This window comes from Miscanthus floridulus, chromosome 17, assembly GCF_019320115.1.
Source record: "Miscanthus floridulus cultivar M001 chromosome 17, ASM1932011v1, whole genome shotgun sequence".
Lineage (NCBI taxonomy): Eukaryota > Viridiplantae > Streptophyta > Magnoliopsida > Poales > Poaceae > Miscanthus > Miscanthus floridulus.
The window spans coordinates 90,916,781-90,941,676 of NC_089596.1; the positions used below are offsets into that span (position 1 = coordinate 90,916,781).

General features: G+C 45.5%; 1 protein-coding gene across 2 annotated transcripts; it reads left to right on the forward strand.

Moving 5' to 3' along the window:
* The first annotated feature begins 12,736 nt into the window (after positions 1-12,736).
* On the forward strand, positions 12,737-24,754 carry LOC136516740 (ubiquitin carboxyl-terminal hydrolase 25-like). 2 transcript variants are annotated; one of them, XM_066510223.1, is made up of 9 exons: positions 12,737-13,237; positions 13,337-13,826; positions 14,498-14,573; positions 14,697-14,789; positions 17,360-17,452; positions 17,535-18,358; positions 23,880-24,008; positions 24,176-24,320; positions 24,467-24,754. In XM_066510223.1, exons 1-8 carry the CDS (start codon positions 13,063-13,065, stop codon positions 24,318-24,320), a joined length of 2,025 nt encoding a protein of 674 aa, XP_066366320.1. In that variant the 5' UTR covers positions 12,737-13,062; the 3' UTR covers positions 24,467-24,754. The 2 variants fall into 2 exon arrangements, with proteins under 2 accessions (XP_066366320.1, XP_066366321.1); XM_066510224.1 differs by having other exon boundaries at positions 17,366-17,452.
* The last annotated feature ends 142 nt before the right edge of the window (positions 24,755-24,896 follow it).

Here is a 24,896-nt window from a genome sequence, read left to right on the forward strand (position 1 = left end):
GGGAAAAGCAAATGTCGTAGCTGATGCACTTAGCAGAAAGAGTTATGCCAATGGACTTTGGATGACATTTATGTCAGCAGAGTTGTGTGCTAAAATGGAGTATCTCAACTTGAGTCTTGTCACTAATGCAATGGAATTAGTGATAGAGCCTACCTTGGAGCAAGAAATACGCAAAGGTCAATTGGAGGATGAAAAACTTAAGGAGATAGTGGAGAATATAGTGCTTGGAAAGGCACCAGGATTTAGGATGGATGAGAATAGTACTCTTTGGTTCAAGAAAAGGATATGTGTACCTGAAGTGAAGGCTATCCGTGATGCAATTCTACAAGAGGCACATGAGTCTGCTTATTCTATACATCCCGGAAGTACCAAGATGTATTTGGATCTTAAAGTGAAGTACTGGTGGTATGGTTTGAAGAGAGATGTGGCAGAGTATGTGGCTTTGTGTGACACTTGTCAAAGAGTGAAAGCATAGCATCAAAGACCTGCAGGGTTGCTACAACCAATGAAGATTCCTGAATGGAAATGGGAAGAAGTTGGTATAGATTTTATCGTACATTTGCCCCGCACTCAAAGAGGTTATGATTCAATATGGGTAATAGTGGATCGACTCACCAAGGTTGCTCACTTTTTACCAGTCAAGACTATCTATACAGGTACAAGGCTAGCAGAGTTGTACATGGAAAGGATAGTGTGCTTACATGGTGTTCCCAAGAAAATTGTGTTGGATAGAGGCACTCAGTTTACATCGCAATTCTAGTAGAAAGAACATAGATATTTGGGGACAAAGTTGAATTTCAGTTCTGCTTACCACCCACAAACTGATGGATAGACTAAAAGGATCAACCAGATTTTGGAAGATATGTTCAGAGCTTGTGCACTACAGTATGGTACTAGTTGGGATAAGAGTCTACCATATGCTGAGTTCTCATACAACAACAGTTACCAAAAGAGTCTCAAGATGGCACCTTTTGAGGCGTTATATGGGCGTAAATGTAGAACGCCTTTATTCTGGAATCAGACTGGTGAAACTCAAGTGTTTGGACCCGATGTCCTTAGAGACGCAGAAGAACAAATGAGAATGATTAGGGACAACTTGAGGGTGGCTCAGTCTCAATAGAAGAGTTACGCTGATACTCGCAGAAGAGAGCTGACTTTCAAAGCTGGAGATTATGTGTACCTGAAGGTGTCACCAATGAGAAGTGTGAAAAGATTCAATATGAAGGGAAAGTTGGCACCGAGGTATATTGGACCTTTCAAGATCCTAGAGAGACGTGGAGAAGTAGCCTATCAGTTGGAACTGCCTGAGAGTTTGTCAGGTGTGCACGATGTGTTTCATGTTTCTCAATTAAAGAAGTGTTTGCGAGTACCAGAAGAGCAGATTCCTTTAGAAGAACTTACTGTTAAGGAAGATCTCACATATGAAGAGTATCCGATAAAGATCTTACAGATGGCAGAAAGAGTTACAAGGAGCCGAGTTATAAAAATGTGCAAGGTACAGTGGAATCGGTATACAGAGGATGAGGCTACTTGGGAAAGAGAAGAGGAATTGCGAAAGTCTTATCCACAACTGTTTGAGTAAGCAATCATCCGAATCTCAAGGATGGGATTCATCTTAAGGGGGTAGAATTGTAGCACCCTAAAATTTGCATCCTCTAAAATTTGCGTCCTTTTTAAAAATAGTAAATTTGATTTATTTAAGCAATTATGTGTGCATTCAAATATAGGAAAATAATAATTTTTGGTGAAATAAAAAACCATCATAAGGATATATACATGTTGATGCACTTATGCTGGAGTATTGTATTTAATATGTTGAGTGGTTTTTTATTTAAACTTAAAAGGAATTAAAAATCATTTAGAAATGGAATTGGAAATTTGATTGGAAAAAGAAAAAGGCTTTCTTCTTTTCTCCCTCTCCCCTTCTTCATTTCGGCCCACAGGCCTTTTCCTCCGTGCCAGCCTGCCAGCCCAGCTGCGCGCCTTGCTCCTTTCCCCTCCTCCTATTTTTCTCTTGGGCCGACCCAGCTCGATTGGATCAACCGTTTCTGCGCCCCTCTCTCTCCCTACAGCTGACGGCTTGGGCCCACGTGTCGGCACCGCCCCCAACCTCCCGCACCGCGCGTGTCAGCTGCAACCGCCGCTCCACGCCCACGTCTTCGGTCGTGGGAGCGTCCCTCCCCCGCGCCCGGCCTCTACAAAAGGGAACCGAGACCCTCTGCTGCACCCTCTGCTGTCTCCCCGCTCCCTCTCGCGTTCGCCCATGCACGAGGAAACCGCCGCACCGCAGCGCCGAGATCCGTCGTCCGCCCTCCGCGTGGTCCGCCGTCCCCAAGCCGCCTCCGTCTCTGATTTTCGCCGTGGTGAGATTCGTTGTGCTCTCCTCTCTCTCCCCAACCTTTTCCCTTGGCATATGGTGGCTTGTATGACCATTTTCGAGTGTGCCATGGAGCTCCTTGCCGCCGGCCATGGCCGCCACCTCGCCAACCACGTCCACCGGCCCTGTTCTCGGCCTGGATGAGGTCGCGTGAACCCCCGCTATCCCCTGGTGCCCTCGGTTCTTTGAACCATGGCCCGAAGGCCGAGTTCCGCACACGCCGGTGACCTTCTTGCCGCCGGCCATGGAGCCCCACCGTCGGAGCCACTGTTCCCCACCGGCCTTCCTTCTCTCTCTTCCCCATACCTAATCCGAGCCACCCATTCCTTGATCAACGGCCCTGAATGGCCGATACCCCTTCGCGGGTAACTTTGCTAAAGAGACCCCCTGGTTTTGCCTAATTGTGCCCGTAGTCCAAAACACATTTCCTGAGTATGCTTTCCCCTTTTGAAAATGTAAAATATACCGTTTTAGTCCAAAATACGTTTTCAGTATTTACAGAAATGCCATTGCACTGTTTTGCTTATAAAATCGTCGTTATAGCTCCGATTTGACCCATTCAAATTTTGTTAGGTTCGCAATTAAGTTTTCTACATGTTAATACCACTATTAATCATGTTTGCAACATTTAAATTTTGAGATTAGATTTAGTTAAATAAATTGCTATAGGAAATCCCGTTTAAATCATAACTTTCGCGTTTTAGCTCCGTTTTTCATGAACTTCGTGTTGACGTGATCGTAGCGAGACATAGAATCTTTTCATAAACATTTTATCTTGTTTTCTATACTACTGGTGTACTGTTCTAATTATAGGATTATTTGCTTTGCATGAATGCCTTTGGAATGTTGTATGTTGCCATGTTGGTCGCGTTCAGACGGTGAGGAAAACGTTAGAGACCAAGAGTTCTTTGACGACCAGCAAGACCAGCAGGAGTTTGCTAACCAAGGCAAGTATATCATGGGATCTACCTTGATGCCTATTCACCATTTATTAATTACTTATTTGCATGTGTCTAATTTTGATACCCGTAAGGACATCCTAGTGTTGGATTATCCTGTTCCTTGTTCTCCTATGGGTTATATGTATATAGGTAGTTTGCTAGCGCTTGAAGTTACTATACATGATCTACATAATGAAATAATGGTTCTATGGAATGAAAAGGTAAAATTGACTTTTAAACAACTGAATTATAGGGTGAAGGAGCAAATGACTTTCGATCATGATGCTCTCGGCCCTCCATAAGGACTTATCTGTCGGCAAAAGCTGGGACTGACAGTGCAACCATGAGGGTCATATGGCTCTGACTTTAGCTCACTAATAGGACCTTTTCTAGCTTGTTAGATGTTACCTTTATGGCGCAAAAGGGGCTTGCCATGTTAGGTATAGGACTGCCTCTGTTCCTATGTGTATAGCCGCGAAGGATATGTGCCATAGGAAAGGGGGGTTCCTACATCTGCCTACTGAGGAAACCTAGCGGCCCTAACTTGTTAGAGAAACCTATGAAATGGCTTCATAGTATACCCTGCTCGCTCACCTTGGCAGTGATATGAGAGTAATTAACCTAGGCTTATGGGAATCATGACTCATGGTGAATGTGCACAACCTCTGTAGAGGATTACAAACTGTTATAACAGCCGTGCTCACAGTCACGAATGGCCTGGAAAACTCACAGAATAACTGGTTACTTATTGTTGTTCATTTATGATGTTATACGATGATAATATGACCCAAATGATTCTGATATCTGATTATATGGGTTTAAATGGGAGCTTAAGCATAACTTGCTAATAGTAGAAGATAAAATCTTGACTCACTAAAAGTGCTAACTACAGTAAACCAGTGTCAACCTTTTTGAGTTTTCATAACCCTATGTTATCTTGTTAAGTACGGGAAGTACTTACGCTTGTTTACTTTCAATATTTGGATAAAAATCCCAGATGAGTAATAGATGACAACATGTATGAGGAGTTTCCTGAGGACTATTAGGCTTGTGGTCAACCAGTCGACCGTCCCTGTGTTGGAGCTTCCACGAGAGAGCTATCTTTTTACTTTCCGCTGTGTTGCGTAAGACAATGTGATGTTATTAATCGTGATGTAAGATACACCGTAATGACACTTTATTTAATTTGTCAACTTGTGTGTGTGACTGATCTCTGGGCACACATGAGTTTGGTGCATTCAATTTTATCCTTAAAATTGGGTGTGACATCGGCTGGGAAAGAGAGTTGTTGACCAAGACTGGGCTAATCATGAAGAAGGAAACAATCAGAGGGAACATGTTTGGTAGGAAGGCCAATGGTGCCCTGGAGGTTTAACAAGGAGCCAGAAGAGAAGAATGCAACGCCTAAGGAATAACGAGTTGGAACAGACTCAGGCATCCAGTAAATCTCAAGTATGGCATGTCAAGCAAATAGCCGATAGAAAGCAACCATCAGCTAATATTCAAATGGTTTTTCTATTGCCGTCAGAGTTCAAAGTCAATGGTGAAAGCCCACAGCCGATCCAAGCAGTCGGCTTTAAAAGTTTGTTTTAATGGATAATCCAATAGATGGTACAGATGGTAAACTAGGACACGGCTTCACGTCGGCTGATGAATTGGAAGAAGTGGATATTGGCTCTAAAGACAGACCTAGGCCGACGTATGTAAGTGCTAAATTGGATCTGGAGTATAAGCAGGAATTAATTAATTTATTGAAAGAGTTTAAAGAATGCTTTGCTTGGGAATACTATGAAATGCCTGGTTTAGACCGGTAATTGTTGAGCATCGGTTGCCAATCAAACCTAGATATCGGCCATTCAAGCAAGCTCCAAGGAGATTCAATCTGAACGTGCTTAATGATATTAAAAAAGAGACTGAAAGGCTACTGGAGGCGAAGTTCATCCGACCATGCCGATATGCAGAGTGGATATCGAATGTTGTCCCTATATACAAGAAGAATGGAAAATTAAGAGTTTGCATTGATTTCAGGGATCTGAACAAAGCCACACCCATGGATGGTTATCCAATGCCGATAGCCGATATGTTAGTAGATGCAGCAGCTAGGCACAAGGTTATTAACTTCATGGAAGGCAATGCAGGGTACAACCAAATTTTCATGGCTGAAGAGGACGTAGCGAAGACCGCTTTTAGGTGCCTCGGCGCAATCGGCTTATTCGAATGGGTTGTGATGACCTTCGGTCTAAAGAATACTGGTGCCACTTATCAAAGGGTAATGAATTATATTTTTTATAAGTTGATCGGCAGGATTGTTGAAATCTACATTGATGATGTGATGATAAAATCAAAAGGATACAAAGAGCATCTAGCTGATTTGCGGGAGACTCTGGAATGCACGAGAACACATGGTCTGAAGATGAATCCTAATAAGTGTGCCTTTGGGGTATTAGCTAGGCAATTCTTGGGTTTTATGGTCCATGAGAGAGGGATTGAGGTTGGTTAGAAGAGCATGAAGGCAATTGATGATGCGGTGCCCCCGACTACTAAGATAGAGTTGCAATCTTTGCTTGGCAAAATTAATTTCATCAGAAGGTTTATTTCAAATTTGTCGGAAAGGGTTCTTCCATTTTCTCCCTTATTGAAATTAAAGAATGATCAAGAATTTAGATGGGGTGACATACAACAGAAGCCGTTTGAATTGATAAAAGAGTATATGAACCGTCCACCCATGCTAGTTCCTCCGCAGCAGGGTAAGCCTTACAAATTGTACATATCGACCGATGATAAAACAATTGGATCAGCCCTGATGCAAGAGTTTGAAGGAAATGAGCGAGTGGTTTTCTATCTAAGCAGGAAACTTCTAGATCCAGAAATAAGATATTCTCCCATCGAAAAGTTATGCTTGTGCTTATATTTCTCTTGCACCAAGTTGAGGCATTACTTATTGTCGGTCGAATGTACGGTTGTTTCCAATGCTGACGTAATTAAGCACATGTTATCACTGCCAATACTAAATGGGAGAGTGGGAAAATGGATTCTCGCGTTATCAGAGTTTGACTTGAGGTATGAATCGACTAAAGTAGTCAAAGGGTAGGTAATAGCCGATTTTGTCACCCAGCATCGTAAACCAAGCATGAATTATGTAGAGCCAGTACCTTGGACGTTATTCTTCGATGGATCATCTTGCAAGTAAGGTGGTGGCATTGGTATTGTTATTATTTCGCCTTGGGGGGCCAATTTTGAGTTTGCCTTTCTAACCGAGCCAATGGTTACCAACAATCAGGCAGAATATGAGGCTGTTCTAAGAGGGATTCAACTTCTTCATGAGGTAAAGGCCGAAGCAATTGAAATATTTAGAGACTTACTATTAATTATTAATCAGTTGATCGGCCTATACGAGTGCAAGGAAGACACTTTGAGGAGATATTATGACAAGTGTCAGAGGTTGCTCAAAGAGTTTCCTCATGTCTCATTTCAGCACATTCCGAGGGCACAAAATCGAGAAGCTAACCGTTTGGCTCAAAGTGCATTAGGTTATCGAGTAATTCAAGAAATCTTGAGCAATGAAACCTTGGATAATGACTGGAGAGTTCAGATAGTAGACTACCTTAGAGATCCATCATGAAAAGTTATCAGAAAGCTAAGGTATAAATCGACTAAATACGTTTTGCTGGATGATCAGCTGTATTACAAAACGATCGACGGAGCCTTACTCAAATGCCTAAATCAAGAAGAGGCTAAGGTGTTGATGAGCGAAGTGCATGAAGGGACATGTGGAGCTCATCAATCAGCTTATAAGATGAAATGGATTATCCATAGAACTGGATATTTCTGGCCAACAATATTAGAAGATTGTTTTGAATATTACAAGGGATGCTAAGACTGTTAACATTTTGGTAATATCCAGAAGTCGCCTACATCGGCCATGAACCTAATAATCAAGCCATGGCTGTTTCGGGGCTGGGGAATTGATTTAATTGGCCAGATCTTTCCACCCTCAAGCAAGGGACATAAGTTTATATTGGTAGCAACAGATTACTTCACCAAGTGGGTTGAAGTAGTCCCCTTGAAAGCAGTAACTTCAAAAAACATGGTTGATTTTGTCAAGGAGCATATTGTGTATCGTTTTGGGATTCCTCAAACCATCACTACCGATCAAGGGACCATGTTCACATCAGAAGAATTCGGAGATTTTGCTGCCAGTATGGGGATCAAGCTGCTAAATTCATCTCCTTACTATGCTCAGGCTAATGGTCAAGCAGAGGCATCCAATCAGATTATGATTAAGCTGATCAAGAAGAAAATTAAGGAACAGCCCAGGAAGTGGCATTCAACGCTTCATGAAGCACTATGGGCATACAGGATGGCCTGTCATGGATTAATTAAAACATCACCTTATGAGCTTGTGTATGGCCATAACGCAGTCCTTCCTTAGGAAATGCAGACCGGATCGAGGTGTGTTATGTTACAAAATGATTTGACAGCCGAAGTCTACAAAGATCTTATGATGGACGACTTAGAAGACTTAAGTTGCCTTCGGCTGCGCGCTCTTGAAAATATTGAAGCCAATAAATTGAGGGTCGTAAAATATTACAATAAAAGGGTCAAGAATAAGCAATTTTTTGAAGGAGATTTGGTGTGGAAAGTGAAATTGCCGATCGGGTCAAAGGACAGTAAGTTCAGCAAATGGTCACCCAATTGAGAAGGGCCTTATCGGATTAAACATTGTGTGCCCGATAATGCTTATATTTTGGAGACACTAGGAGAAGAAGAAGAGTTCGGCCGAGCAATCAATGGGAAATATCTAAAGAAATGTTATCCCAGCATTTGGATTAACACTTAAGTAGCTGATTTGTTCGGTCAACAACTCTAACAGCCAATATCAGAAAGGTATCGCCTCTAGTACAAAAAATGAACCCAAAGGAAAAGAAGCCGGTATGATGCGTATCGCCTATAGGGGGAAAGCAAACATGGATGAAGTGATACGTATAATATGAAATAAGAGACGAAGGAATTATTTGCTAAAAATCACCTATTACAAGCTACGGGCCGGAAAACAATTTGCTCACTAATCATCGGCCAAAGTATTGAAAGCTACAGAGTTGGTGGCACTAAAGAATTCCTCAATCAAACGCTCGTGATCCTCGGGAGGCACTGCATCCGAAAAACCATGAGAAAGGAGCCAAAGATTATGACCTGAGCAGGCTTATGCAGTAGCCAACGTTGTGGCAGCACCATGACGAACGCCATGGAGAACAACCTCCCTAACGTGGTTTGGGATGTCATGCAAGTGGATTACCGGAACGACGCCCCTGGCATTGACAAATCCTGCCGCGTGGTCTGCGGCTGATCGAAGGCTTTCCAACTAGGCAGTTAGATCTGAAAAAAATCAAAGGAAGGATTGATCAGAAGGTCTAAGAGGCAAAGTTAAGGAAAAGCGAAAGAAATTGCGATAGCCATCTTACCTGTGATTCTGACTTTAGCCCTGGCCAATCGTTCCCTCAGATCGGCCTCGAAGGACGATCGGATTTGAATCATGGCCAGAGCCGACTTCGCGAGGGAAAGACAGTTGGTTAAACTTTGATCAGTCCAATCAATGGAAGCGATTATATCATCATTATCGATCTGCCTCCTCGGACAACTAGGAAGCTGGCGATGAGTCAGTGTTGAAGACGATATTGAAGGATTAACCAAGTCGACCCTGTGCTCTAGGGCGGTGGAGACATCCCGAGTAGCGCCTTCTCGGCGATGAAGACGCTGGCACGATGATGCGGACCCATTAAGAACTTCCTCAGCAAGCCTCTTGCTATTCTCCATTATCTCAAACCTATAGAAAAGCAGGGACTATGCTAAAGACGTAGGAGGTTTGAGACGAGACGGGTAGTTTTCTGAGCCCCAGCCGTGGCCCGCATATATAGCCCGAGGAGACGAGGAGGTAGATTTCGCCGAGGATATGAAAACTAAAAATCGATACGGAAACGGATCGGCACTCTGGAATTTCAGGGGAGAGATAACAAAGAGATAACAGATTCGGACTTATTGCTTCCCCAGATTACAAAATGTCGTGGGATGGATGCGAGGAATTTACATTTAATCAGAAATCAACCCACCAAAACTTCTTTGGATTGAAGGAAGTCCGGGCCCCCACAAGGCCGAAGGTCATCATGAACCAGGTTACATCGGCTGGATAATGGAATTCTACTAGGAGAAGGGGAAAGGCCGCCCGCTTGGCAGATCCGGAACTGCGGAAAAGAAGCATGTGGCTCTCTCAGCGGACGTTTGATGAAGCAAACAAGGGGAAAGTGTCCACACATTTTAGCCCTTGCAAACACTAGAACGGCTTTGCGAACATAAAGAGAAGACTCAGGTGATATCACAAGACTTCTTCTAGCCGCAATAGCTGATCCTCTTGCTCGACAAGGTGCTAGAATGAGCGATACAATCGCCCTATACACAAAAATTCTTCTAGCCACTCAAAACCTTCATAGCAAAAGATGGACCATGGAGGGTCCGGCAAAGTCAGAGCTCGAGATGGTAGGTAGAAGAGAAACATAGCTGAATCGTTAAGCTGCTCTCACCGGGGGTGGATAGGCATTTTATAGCCGCCCTGGGAGGATGAATCTAAGTGCCCGTGAAGCGATGATGCTCTCGTAAAAGTTTTGAAGCATGGGCTCATGAACTGACATAGGCAGCGACAAACAGTAGACCCCAGATCAAGATTCTCTACCTGTGACTGCAGACCCATCGAAGATGAAGACATGATAATTTTGGAATAAAATTACTTTTATTCTAAAATTGGGGGGCATGTGTTTACACCAGAATTTGGAAGAATAGTTACAGGGGTTCGGAAGCTCCCGAAAATCATGTCATCATCCAGGAATCAGCTGCGTGGAGATCGGAACTAGTTGATTCGGATGCACTAGAGTTAGCTTTCCTCAGATAGCGCCAGCAGATGACGATAGAGGCTACGATCGGCGCTGGGACGAGACATACTGGACTCTACAAAAAGGAAAAGATTAGAGTCCAAGTTATCTTAAATTAGGAATATTTTCATTATACCAAAGATTGTATTGAGTCATACTTGAGTAAGGTTCATGTTTAGACTCCGGGTATAAATACCAAACCCCGGCTATTGTAAAAACAACAATCAATCAAATATAAAGTCAATTACTTTTTTTTGGCTCCGGCCACCCCTTAGGAGTAGGAGTAGAGTAGATCTCGGCGAGTTCTTCAGCGAGTACGGCTGCATCGATCCGGTTGACCTCCACTACTTGTCTGTAAGTACCATCATGGTTTATACCTCTTTTCGTATGGATGCATTGATCCGGTCGACCCCCACTGCGACTCTGGTATAGGCTAGTTATCGATTCTTGTCTAATTTAAGTATGGCCTGTGTGATTCTGCCTCACACCCCACTGCTTGAATTATATCAAGGTTAAGTTATCAGCTCTACCTTAGTATGGCAGTCTTTGGTAGATTCATTAAGTTACCGATATTGCTTATTGCTTTCATTGTTTATCTAATTACAGCAATATCACTCTGCCCGATTGAGATTGATCTGGATTGGTCTTATATCTTGTTCAACTCATCGTTTGCTAATCTAAAACTGATCTAATCTATATCTTAAGCGATGAGTATTTTTTTATTGGCTGTTTTACGTCAATCTTAATCGTGCATAGTGTGTGGTTAAGGCATGTCCGATCTTGAGTAGATCTATTAGTTAATGAAAACCGTTCCATGGCTCGTCATCACGGCCTGTGGGATTCTATCCCTCACCCCACTGTTGGCACCGTGGAGTAGGGATCGTTAGTTAGTAGACCTGTTCCTGAGAAGGCATGACCTTAACTGTGCGCTATGCCTGAATCGGCTGTTTAGCCGATATCGAATGCTTTTATGAACAGTTCACATTACGAGATCATTGAAGTAGAGATAAGTTAAAAGATGCGTTAGCCCCATGATCTTGTTGTGGTATTATGGCCTACATGATTCTGCCTCATGCCCTACTGATATTAGTAATGAGTTAGGATCGTTGAGTCTATTGTTGTTTCTACGGTCTACATGATTCTGCCTCATGCCCCACTGGTCATGGCGATAGATGGGATCTAATATGTTCATTAGATTTACCTTTATTAAATGGTTAAGAGTTGTTGAGTTATTTCTTTAAATAAAAGGAGTTTGGTTACTTGTAATCATTGGCTCAGTATAAACTAATCATCATTGATATCTTATTGCCATTCATTAATATTTGCTTAAATAACATTTATCCTGAATGATAACCGATCCTTCTTATACAACCCCATGAGCTTTAGTCGATTTATTCTCGTGAACATGCTGGGATCGGCTATTTAGTCGATTTCCTCTCATATCGACTCTCAGAGCCGCACATTCGGAACTATCTGGCAACATCAGCACGTTCCACCCTTAATTATTGATAAGCTTTCTCTCCTTGTCAATTGCAGGGTTAAATTGACTAGCACGTCTCGGAAGGATTGCGCAGGATCGACCACCCTTGCGCTGAAGCCAGACGGATCTGCTCCATCGAGCGGACCCTTCCGGCTTGCTGCGTGTGTCATCGGCACAGAGACGAAAATTCTGTGTCGACAATTGCATATTCACAATTTTTAGCTGTCCGACGACGGAGTCGCAGCGGACGCTAGGCGTGGGTGAGGTCGACGAGCCAGGCCGGCGGTGGCACGGCCGGGTGTTGCAGGGGTTGGGGCCGGCGGTGGCACGCGGTGGGCGTGGGGTGGACGGCGCTCCGCGCGGCGAGGCCGGTATGGCGTGCGCGGCGTGGCCACGGCACGATCACGGCCCGGCGCGGCGCGGGCAAGGCAGGCGCTGGCGCGGGAGGCATGTCGGGCGAGGCCGGGCGCGGGCGGCACGGCACGGCGGGCGGGCGTGGGCGCGGCGCGGGCGCGCGGGCACGGGCGAGGGCTCGCGGGCGCGGGCGACCGGAGGTGGGAGAGGGCGTGGATGGCCTGGCGCGAACGAGGGCGAGGGCGAGGGCGAGGGCGCGCGGGCGCGAGCGGCGACGACGGCGGCGGTGCGCGGGTTCGGGCGGGCACTGGCGGTGCGAGAGAGAGTGGGAGAGCAAGATTGAAAAAAAAAGGAAGGCCCATACGTAAGACAGGCTTGGCGCTAGTAACTACGACGCCAAGATCTACGGCGCCGAGTTGCCTGCTAAGTCACCGCCACGTCTGCGTCAAGCCCAAGAACTCGGCGCCAGTAACGATGGCGTCGAGACGTATAAGCTCGGAGCCAGCAATAATAGCGCCGAGTTAAGGGTCTAAATTTTAAAATCATACCTATAAGGACATATTTGTGATTTTTTTTAAAAAAAAAGGTTAAAAAATAAAAAATTCGGAAGCTCAAACCGCCCCGAGCCCATCGCAACCTGGACCAACTCTTCACTCACCTCTCTTCCGAGCTCGAGTTCCGACCCCGAAGGGGGGAAAATCAGACTCCTCGCTTCCCTCCCTCTCGTCACCCCGTCGCCGTCCTGTTGCTCGATTCGAGGGCGTGAGCCTTCCCCATCGCTCTTACCTCGCGTTGCCAGCGGAGCCAATCCCCGCGCTCGCGCCGGGAGCGCCAAACTTCTCCACGATGGCCGTTCCTCCGCGGCGCCCACAGGTGGGCGATGCGATCGGATGAGTTGGCGGCGGTGCTTCGTGGAGAGGAGGAGGAGGGGGGCCTTGTGCTTTCCCGTGGCGGTGCTGTCCCCGCCGCATCCGCCCCTCGGAGCCGGTGATGGCCCCGACCGCGGAGCCGTCTTCGCTGCCGCCGCAGCGGCGCCCCCGCACGGGCCCACCCCCGGGGCTGAAGAACCTCGGCAACACCTGCTACCTCAACAGCGTCCTCCAGTGCCTTGCGTCCACGCCGCCCCTCGCCACGTTCTGCCTCGACTCTCGCCACTCCAACATGTGTACGAAACCCTAGCGCCCGCTTCACCCCCTTGCGCGCTCTTTTTTTTTTCCGCAACTCATCAAGTGGTTGATGTTTGGGTTGGTTTGTTTGCTTGTAGGCAAGAAGGTGTTCCCGAACAGGGAGAAGGAGTGCTCGTTCTGCGTGCTTGAGCGGCAGATCGCCCGGCTGCTTCGGGCGGATGCAGGGGTGCTCGATTCCCCCGCAAAGGTTATCCGCTGCATGCCCTTATTCGCCGAGCACTTCAGGTGGGGGCGCCAGGAGGACGCGCACGAGTTCCTCCGCTATGTGGTAGATGCCTGTCACACTGCTGGCCTCCGCATGCGCAAGCGGCTACATGCAGCAGTTGCCAATGGAAACTGTGGTGAGGATGGCCGGGGGCAGGGGGCGTGTCTGGTTATGAGGGAGACATTTGGTGGGGCATTGCTGAGTCAAGTGAAGTGCCTTGTGTGCAAGGGAGAGTCTGAAAAGACTGATGAGATAATGGACATCAGTCTCGATCTGCCTGGGAGCAGTTCTGTTGCTGATGCCCTTGCCCGCTTCTTTCAGCCGGAGATATTGGAGGGCGCAAACAAATATAGTTGTGAAAGGTATGCTATTCTTTATCTAAAAAGGAACAAATGGTTCTCAGAGGAAGGTTTCAACTGTTAGAATTTTAACTGTTTACTTGTTAGGGATGGCCTTTTAGGACACTTTAGGGCTGATCATAATATTTTCAGTGGAAACAAAATCATGTAGGAAGTTTCACCAGCCCCATCTTTTGCAATCTAATTGTCCCTGTAGGCAAATGGTGCAGTTTCCTTAGCCTTTCCTTAGGAATGTAAATGTTAGTTTGAACCTCTTGAAATTACCCTACTTGGCTACTTTTTTAGAGAAGGAAAAACTTACTATTCCTTGTGAAATTTATTATGTAGTCATTTTCACCAAGGCAAAGATAACTCTGGTAATCTCTCCAGTTTATGTCTGCTTATTATAGAACAAAGTTGGTGTGACCCCAACCATGGACCCTCGTGAGTGTTCCAAAACTGGTCAGAACACCCTATAAGATCTTTCGATCCTCTTTCCGAATTGAAATTGTCAAAATGTAAAGCAGCCAATGTAAACATTTGTATATGTTTACAGTATATGAAAAACTTATCTCGATGTCGCCTTTCATGATGTGATGATAATTTCATGTGCTTCTTTTCACTCATCCAAGTTCTCCTGTATTCCCGATGCTTGTGTTTGAAACATGCTTTAATTATGATTTTGGTAATGGCAGTTGTAACAAGCTCACCTCAGCACGGAAGCAAATGTTTATGCTGAGGGCACCTAAGGTGCTTGTCATACAACTCAAGGTTATTGACCTTCGGTCATTTCTTATTTTGTATTTGGACAAAACTTGTGCTTGATTTATTGGACATGGCTAGGAGCTGTTGCTGATGACCTGTGTTTTTCTTTTTCTGGTATGATGATATTAGAGGTTTGAGGGGATAAATGGTGGAAAGATCAACAGGAATATAGAATTCAAAGAGGCACTTGGTCTTTCTGATTGCATGCGCTATAAAAACCAGGTAAAACATCAAATTTTGATTGCTTAATCTTTGGTTTTTTCTTAGGCATGCAAACTTTTGTGAACGCAAAGCTATCTGTGAAACCAATTTATTCACCTGTGGTAGGTTGCTCATTGATATGAAACCACATGTTAACTGCCATCAGTTTCTAGTTTGTTTAAGGACATTGTTTCCAATTATGTGGATCAAACTTCTTTAAGGTAACCACAGCAACTATCAAATCATGGTCCTTTAATAACGTAAATTCCATTTAACCAATGAACTTAAATGGATATGAACTAGTTTATGGTAACTTAATAATTTAATAATATGCGACATCACTTCCAGGGTTTCTATTGGAGCTACTGGTTAATTTATTGAGCTAACTACTTTTTAGGTCAGGCCTTTATTTGTAATTGTATTTAGTCCTTGTATATGAGGTCTAGTCATCTGAAAATCGAGTTACAAACCTTTTTTAGCACTAAAATAGCTCTCCTGAACGAGAAAAGATATCATTGCCACGTTGATCTAATTTGATGGGCAACGCTGGCTTTCCAGCTCCGAAGTCCTACCGAACTCTTGTCTTTGCTGGACAAGGTGATACAAGGGCTTGCAAGAGAACCAAACAGGCCCTAATCTCTGTCCTCTGTTTTGGTATAACAAGCCGCTATCATCACTTTTGTTTTTGAGCTATTTGCGAGCATCTTTTTTTGCAATCAGTTTGCTACTAATATTACCAACTCCTCCCGTTTGTAGATATATGATGTTTGAACATCAATACGGTTTCCAATATGCACAAATCCAATGGTACTACCAATACACAATTCTTTTTTTTAAAGCATTGGTCAAAGTTAGAAAGCTTTCACTTTGTGCTTTCTACATAAAACATCTATGAACAGTCAGAATAAGTAATAACTTCAGTTTGCTAATTGTATACATCATTACGTGTTAGCAAAGTATTCCTTCGGTCCGTCTTTGTTAAACATATTAGCTCAAATGATCAGCGTGCTTGGTTGCAGAGGCTAATTTTGTCTCGGGTCAGATGTGCATGCCGCTTCAATTCCCTGGCTGATTTAATGCGCTGCTCCTTCTCCCATGGTGTGATTGGCCGATCCTATGTTGGTAGTAGCAGGATGGTTCAGTTTTGTGGCCGATTTAATGCAAGGCCATTCATCAATTCATGTAGGTAGTTGAAGTAATGGAGAACGGGCCTGGTTTGGTTCTCCTTGGTCTTTGTGTTTTTTGCTTAGGCACTTATCATAGACGGATGGAGGGAGTATACTCTTGCTCATGTGTTGAGAACTATGTATTTGGTTTTAGTTTAATTCGGTTTACCATTCATTAGTTGTTTTATGTTGGTTGCCAACTCTGTAACTAGTATACTTAGGGCAGTCCTGGCGCAGTGATTAGGATGTTTTTCATAGAATTTATTAGCCTACAATGTAAGAAAAAGTTTGATGTGCTCCCAAAATGATATTGCTTGGGACATAGCTTAAATGGCTTACAATTTGGAATGGATATCATACATATTTAATTTTAGTTATCTACAACTGAGCTATCTATAGATGAAGTTGTAGGGAACCAATTTTTTTTTTGAAGCCTCCTTTCTGGGTACAGCTGTAGTATCTGAACATGTGCGAACATACACAAACTCACACACACGCACACACACTAACACCCCTACGCACATATCAAGACCTGCAACTACACACAGCTTGAATATCATGTCCCTAGTGAGATCGGCAGGCACACAGGGCTCTGTAGACGACGGGCACGTCGTTCTGACCATTGTGGCACCACGCGAGGAGGCAACGAAATTTATTTTGGGGGCATGCCCCGGTCAGCTGATTCCAACCGGAATCAAACGCTGGTGGGTGGGAGTGGGATGGAAACCACTGATCCCAACCACTGGGCTATCAGCCCGTCCTCAAACCAATTTTTGTTTGTTTGACCATTTTGTGTATTTGTTTTGGTGATAAGTCGATTGACTTTGGCACATCCATACCTTGAGTGCTGTAAGAGTAAAGTTGAATTTAAAATGTCCCCTGTTATGTAGTAACAATTGCTTTCTGTACCAAGTGTCAGTAATATAGCTTGTAGTCCAGTCTTGAGGCTCAACCACGCACGTCCATTTTTACTACATGAAACTATCACCAAAGTACATCAGTCTAAACAAAGACTTGTGTTTCATTTAGTTTCAAGGAAATCTTTTAGGAGGTAGGTTTTACGGGTACCATTTTGTTTATAGTGTGGTAAAAGCGTATAAGAGTATGGCAGTGGTGCAATGGCAATGTGAATTGTGAGATTCCTTTGCAGTATTTTATCCACTTAAAACTCTCTTTCTATGTATTTGATTGTATCACTCAAGCTTCTCTGTGAAATCATTTTCCTTTGTTGTCTATCATTTTTGCTAATTTTCTAGTTATAGTGTGCCACTTCTGTCGGGAATAAAAAAATTCATTTAGTGAAGGCATGATGCTTTTCCTAATCTTATTGACTGAAAACATTTTTTTATTTTCTCGCGCATATCTTATTAGACTATATCAGTTATCCCCTTGATTGATATGAAATATATCTTGGCTTGCATGGAGTTGCAGGATTCGCAACCAGTATATAATCTTTTTGGTTGTATCGTCCACTCAGGGCTCTCCCCAGAGTCTGGTCACTACTATGCCTATGTTAAGGTAATTCAATCAGTATGTAAATTCGTTCAATCCTGTTCTTGTACTATATCTGAACATAACTTGGAACATGCATTATATGCAGGATGCTAGTGGTCAATGGTTTTGTTGTAACGATTCTCATGTCTCCCTATCAAGCTCTCAGAATGTTTTGTCTGAGAAGGTCTATATCCTATTTTATATACTGAATTCGAAAACTCAAAAGGCTAGTACAAATGGTTACTCTTCTACTGCAGCTAAACCTTTCAGCACGAATGGAATTGGCATATCAAGCACCTCATCTAGTGAGACCTCGAAGGTACCTTTGGTAAAACAGAATGGCATATGTTCTACCAAAGGTAATGTACTGATGCCCTTGAAGAATGGCAAGACTGCATCAGGTCCACTTATCAAGCCGATTCACTTTAAGAATAGCGCAGCAGAAAAGGTTATGTCAAATGGCAAAGTAAACCTCACTTCAAAAATTAATCCAGAGGTTAATGAAACTGCTAAATCATCAGAATCAAATGGTTGCAAGACTGGACAATTTGTGGGACCCAGTAAAAATAATGCTGATAATACTATTTCTTGTGGAGAGAGAGGCCAACAGTCAGAAAGAATACTGCAGAATGCAAATGGAAATAGCCAGCCAATTCATCATTCCCAGTATCTTGGTGAGACTAGTAGCGGCAATGCTATGCCCGCTCAACAAGAGACCAGTAATGGCAATGCCACGCCCTCTCAACAAGAGACCAGTAATGGAAATGCCATGCCCACTCAGCAAGAGACCAGTAATGGCAATGCCACGCCTGCTCAACAGGAGACCAGCAATGGCAAGGCCTCACATGCTGAACAATATTCTGACCAGTCATCTCATGCAAACTCTTCAGGAAACAAACGCCAACTTGAAGAAGATAAGTTTCAGGAAATGTAAGTCCCTAATTGATATTCTCTTACTTTTTTTTATATCTTTCTGCTACCTGTGGACACTGAGACCCATATGAACAGCAGTCGTGGGTACTGTAGCAACGGCCCACCCTCCTAGACAGTGGTTACTGGCCCATTATGTTTGGTAGAATTAGACTGTTATGTGGCTGCTAGGATTGAGGGAGAGGCGGCAACGGAGCTACAGTACCCGCGGGTACTGTTTATGCGAGGGAGAGAGGGCAAGAACGGCTGGCTCCCAGGGGAAGCCAGCAACTTAATTGTTGCTTCTTGCTTGACTATAACTGATACAGGGTTCTCTTTTTATAGAGATGACTGACTTGACCCCTAAGGAAATATCCTAACCGAATCAATCTAACATATATCTTTCCTAACAAACCAAACCACATATCTCTTTCCTAACAAACCAAACATGCTAATCTAATTTGTCCACGTGCTACAGTACCGCGTCGCTACAGTACCGCATGGGCCCCTGGGCCGGCTCTACTTGCCATAACACCAATGTTTTTGAGGCGCCGCGGCGAGGCGCGGCGCCCGACCCCCTTCACAACGCCTAGGCGTTTATGGCGGACGCCTAGGCGACGCCATACACACGTTGTAAGGCGCTGTAAGCTAGAGTTTTATATAGTAAGTGCAGCACATACATACCTGGTTTGTTCCCAATTCTGGAGCCCAGGTTCCTTTCTTCCCTTTCCAAAAGCTCTTCTCCCATGTAGCATCCATCCCCCTTGAAGCAAACTACATGACAATTCCAAAATTCAGCAATCTATGACATGAAGAAATGTAAATGAACATGTTACATTGTTACCAGCTGCTGAGAATTAAATAAGAAACAATACACAAGAGGCAATACAACAAATTAGCAAGCATTAGTGGCTTAGTGCATTAGTTCATGCATGAGCATGACAAATGACATCATAGTTTGTCTCTAATAGTCCACAAACTTAGAGACTGAAAGTCTGAAGTACTGGACTCTAAAGCATTCTAATTACTAGTCAACTACACCAAAGCCATACAACATGAGTGCAGGACAAGGGTGTAGGACACAAAAGGGCTGAGTGCAAATCTCTGTTTCAGCACTCAAAATCCATCATCAAACTCATCAAGATCAGCAGCGTCGTCTTGATCAGTAGCAGGAACATTGCCAGTTTCTTCACACTCGCTCACTTCTGCATCATCATGTGGGTCTTCAACTTCGTCTTCCTCTTCGCCATCTTCAGCAGCAGCAGCAGCAGGAACATTTCTGGGGCGTCTATAATACTGAACAGGAGCAGCAGCTCTCCTAGGAAGGTTACGACCCTGCAGCGCTTGTGATGCACCGATGGCTTCATCAACATGCTGCCATGTGAGGTCATCAACAGCATCAGACCCTCGAGCACCCGGAACAGGCACATGCAATGAATCAGCCCATTCATTGTCCCAATCGAACTCCTCAATGACCAAGGGGTCATATTTCTTGCCTGCCTTCTCACGCCTAAGCTGAAACCTTGTTCTCATCTTCCGATTGTATGAAACAAAGACAATATCATTCAATCTCTTGTGCAGCAGCCTATTCCTTTTCTTTGTATGCATCTACAAAAATAGCATGCCTTTTCTTAGCGGCTGTCCCAGAACTTGGTTTTTTTGCAGCCACTTTTGGTGTGGCATTTGCTGCTGCTGCTGCTTGTACATCTGCAGCTGCTACCTCCACAATTTCATCTTCTGGTTCCCCATCCTCCTCAATACCATCCAAGTACAAAGGCCTTCTTCTCTTCTTTTGCAAGTAAGCTTCCATCTCTTTCCTGATTTCAGTGCTAACTTTTGGACAAAGGATAATATCTCCATATCCACCAGCCAAATGTTGCTTGAACCTCTTTATGCCTCCTGAACCCTCATGTCCACACAGGATACATGTCACCCAGTCTCTCCTAGCAGGGTCCTGCCAGTAGCCATATTTCCAGGCTGGATCATTGGACTTTGCTTTCCTTGCTGGATCAGTCTTGGGATCATACTCAGGTACTTCAACTGTGCTTGCCATGTTGCTTGCTGGATCAGTCTTGGGATCAAAGAAAGATCTGTGCTTTGTGTTGTAGCAGGGTGTGTGACAGCCCAAGCACAAGCAGGCATTTGTATATGTGAGTACCCATATAATATAAAAAGCAAGCATCAGCAAAAGCAGAGCAGACAGCAGAGTGCAGAATAAATATTAGAGAAGGGAGGAGGCAGGGACAGGCATCCAGCATGAGCATACAATATTCCGATTGAGGTCAATAGCAGAGCATGAGAACGAGGCATACAATATTCAGATCAAAAGCAGAGCAGCAGGCATACGAGGCATTACTATATTCACAGAAGCAGAGTAGGCAGGGGCATACCACAGGCGGCAGCGCATGACCGGAGGCAAATGCTGGAGGGGGCTCGAGCTGGCGAGCAGAGGCAGCTTCTTCTCGGTGGAGGCCGGCCGGTGGACTCGAGCTGGCGAGCGGAGGAGCAGCGAAGCGGAGCAGGAGGTCCGCCCGCCGCCTTCTCTCTTTCTCTCCCGGTCTCCCCTCGCCCTGGGCAGCTTCTTCTCGGAAGGGGAGGCCGGCCGGTGGACTCGAGCTGGCGAGCGGAGGAGCAGCGAAGCGGAGCAGGAGGTCCGCCCGCCGCCTTCTCTCTTTCTCTCCCGGTCTCCCCTCGCCCTGGGCAGCTTCTTCTCGGAAGGGGAGGCTGGCCGGTGGACTCGAGCTGGCGAGCGGAGGAGCAGCGAAGCGGAGCAGGAGGTCCGCCCGCCGCCTTCTCTCTTTCTCTCCCGGTCTCCCCTCGCCCCCTCGCGGTAATGGCTCAGGCAGTCGATTTCCCGTGCGTAGGTCGCAATTCCCGCGCCCGCGCGGTCGATTTACCGCGTGCCGCGGTCATTTTCGCGCCCTTCCCCGCGCAGCGGTCATTTTCGCCCCCTTCCCCGCGCCGCGTCCGATTTCCCGCGGACACGCACTCGATTTCGCGCCCTCCCCTGCGAATTAGATTATGGCGTTCGCTGGAGAGCTCTAGGCGTCCGCCCGACGCCATTCGTGCCTAGGCGACGCCTAATCTGCTGAGGCGGACGCCATACAGGCTGAGGTCGTGGCGAGGACGACGCCCAGGCCCTCGAGCACGCCTTGGCGCCTAGGCGACGATTAGGCGACGCCTCAAAAACATGGCATAACACTACTCCACCCCTCGAAGACAGCTCGTCCTCGAGCTGTGGCGATTGCTGGAGCGGAAGACCTTGCGGTCCAGAGAAGATCGCCATGGCAGACCTGCTTCCTCCTCGAGGTGCCAAACTTGGCTGCTCCATCTAATCTGCGTGGAATCGAATCCGCCCGGATCGAATCTATGGAACGCCTGCACGTGGAGTCGATGGTGCCCTCCACGAGCAGCCACCCCCGCTATGGGTGCAGCCGAGCGGGGTTGTGCTGGAGGCGTACTCCAAGCGACCGATGGAGCTTTGAAGGCCTGCTGCTGAGCCGGCGGAGAATAAGCGCATGCAAACAACCACGGCCCTGCTCGAGGGATCGGTGCTGTGGCTCGTAGAGGCAGCGACAAAGGCACCATGTCCGCCAATGTCGGTGCATGGATGATCGCCTGCATTGGTGACACTAGTGCTGGCGGGGTTGTTGGCGAAGCTGGTGATGAGACTGCCGGAGTTATGGCAGCCGGGGCCTTCATTGGTGATATGGCGAACTCCAACGGGGCCTGTGCGGCGGCCGAGGGCGCCACGCCCGTGCTGTCCATCGAGGGCGACGCGGCGGAGAGCGTCGGCATCAGGCTGCCGCCGTGGAACAGGGGGCCGACCACCCTGCCGTAGAAGACGTCCGGAGCCGGGGCGCTGCCAGGCGCCAAGACAGCCCCGGTGGCCGGAAGCGGCGGTAGGTGCGGCTGGGTACTGGGCGCCGTGTAGATGGGTTTCGACGAACCGGCGATCCAAGCCGGAAGTGGTGACGGCGACGGCGGGAACTTGATCTGCTGGATGGGAACGCCCTGGGACCGCAGCAAGTGGAGGGGCACCCCCGTCCCGCTGGTCTGGGGCATGCCGTAGGGGAAGATCGCCTGCGGCTGCGACGGCTGTGGAGGTGGTGGTGGTGCCGGCTGTTGTGGAGGGGGAGGTGGTGGGATGAGGGCGGCTAGTGTCACCTGCATGGCCGCCATGTCGCGGGCAATCGCAGCCACGTCGGCGGCCAAAGATTCCAACGTCAGGGGCGCTCCCGAGGATGTGGACGACAACCCCGACGCAGCCGACGGCGCTGGCGCTGATGGCAGGGGGTGGACTTGATCGAATCAGAGATCTCTGATACCAGATGTTATGTGGTTGCTAGGATTGAGAGGGAGAGGCGGCGACGGAGCTACAGTACCCGCGGGTACTGTTCACGCGAGGGAGAGAGGGCAAGAACGGCTGGCTCCCAGGGATGCCAGCAACTTAATCGTTGTTTCTTGCTTGACTATAACTGATATAGGGTTCTCTTTTTATAGAGATGACTGACTTGACCCCTAAGGAAATATCCTAACCGAATCAATCTAACATATATCTTTCCTAACAAACCAAACGACATATCTCTTTCCTAACAAACCAAACTATCACGTGCTACAGTACCGCGTCGCTACAGTACCGCGTGGGCCCCTGGGCCGGCTCTACTTGCCATAACATAGGCTATGTATAGTCCTGAGTCATCCAATACTTAGGCCTTGTTTGGTTTGTTGGGGATTGAAGGGAATTGGGATTAAATGCCCAACAAGTCAAAATCCCCCTCATTCCCTTCAATCCCCTTGTGAGGGGATTAATCGAACAAGACCTCAGGGGGTCATGTCATAAGAATGGGATCCTACCTAATAATATAGGAGGAGTTGTAACTATTAGAGGAAAGTAAGAATTGAAGGGTTAATCTCCTTGCGGCGCTGCCCACCAACTCAATGCTGGCTCTGCTGCTGTCACACCCTTCACCATATATTCTACATGTAACACTTTCCATGAAATATGGGTCATCCATTCCTTTCAGTTGTTTTTTGCAAATTAGCACCTTCCAAGTTTGGTCATGTATTCATTTTATATGATCCAACTCGCCATATTGCACAATGCGAACTAGAAATATGTTAACATGAGATAATTCATACTACCTTGGTTTGCACAGATAAAAATTTGTATTCTAAACTAGTAAATCTAAGACTGATTTGGATACGCTGTTTATCCTTGCAACTCTAATGGTGCTAATTTCACATACATGCATGGGGTTTTGAATGAAAACTTTGCAAATATCCCTAAGCAACCACACATGAAGGTTCTTGCCTCAGACCTCTAGATCTAATCCATTTGACATCGTTTAATGACCCATGCATGAAATTACTGTTACCATTTTTGCACTAGTTACCCTCACATTCTAGAACCTTATTCTTTTCTTCCATTTGATGTATATGCATAATATATTATTCCTTTTTTTCTGAGTTGATCATTGTCTCATTTATAATAATTTTGTAATGCTAATGGCATGTTTTGTTGAAACCCCCAAAAAACCAGGCTTGCTAATTTAGCTAATTCTGAGCTTCGGCTGTCTGGATGGATGGATGATGTCTATAGTTTTATGCGCTCGCAAAAGAGGGGTCGAATTCAAAGTTCAGACATTCCTCAAGATTTTGATGCAATGAGGTAATGTGCTCAGACAGCGGCAGAAATTATCTTACTTTGGTTACAGGAAATTTGTTGATTAAGATTCTGTACTTCTTTTTCTATATACCAAAGGTCTGTTGGATTAAATATTCTCAAGATGTTTATGGATTCCTGTTCTGACACTGTGCTTTTCTCATGTAATGCAGAAAGCAGCTAAAATCAGATTCTGCAATCATATTTAGGGCAAAAATTCCGGAGCCACTGAGGGAAAATCTCATTAAACGCCTGAGATCATACTTTGAGGGCAAATATTCACGTTTTTCATGCAGCAGTTCTTCAGAAACTACTTAGGTATGGATCTATATACTACGCTGTGTGGGATTCTGTAGTTTCATGTGCAAAAACTTGATTGCCCTGGTACCTGTCTTGTTAATTTCCTTATGCCTGATTGCCACTAATATATTTTTATTGCTAATTTCTTATCCCTGACAATTTAGGTGTCAATTGGACCTTGGTGGTCAACTCCCCAACTCCTCACGCGGCTTATTTTTTGAGGACAGTTTTGTTTTCTTTGCTGAGATTGAGACGAGGAGTTCTAAGTTGCATGTACAATATCCTTTTTTTTGTTATCCCTGGTGTTATAGGCACCACACCACCATCCCCACGGTTTCTCTGTCTAGAATGTAGAAGATACCTCTTTTTCTCCTTTTGTAAGATAATATAACTGGCAGATTAAAGCATGAGTTTATGGTGTTTTTTGACCCTTAACAAATGTATTTCCACCCCGACGAGTCTCAATTTTGGTCAATGTTCTGTTATGGGGGTCGATTCGATAGCAACATTTTTAGATTTTGAGCTGTAATCAACGGAAGCAAATTGACTTGAGAATATAATTTTTTATCATTCTGATGACAAATCGATGTTTGA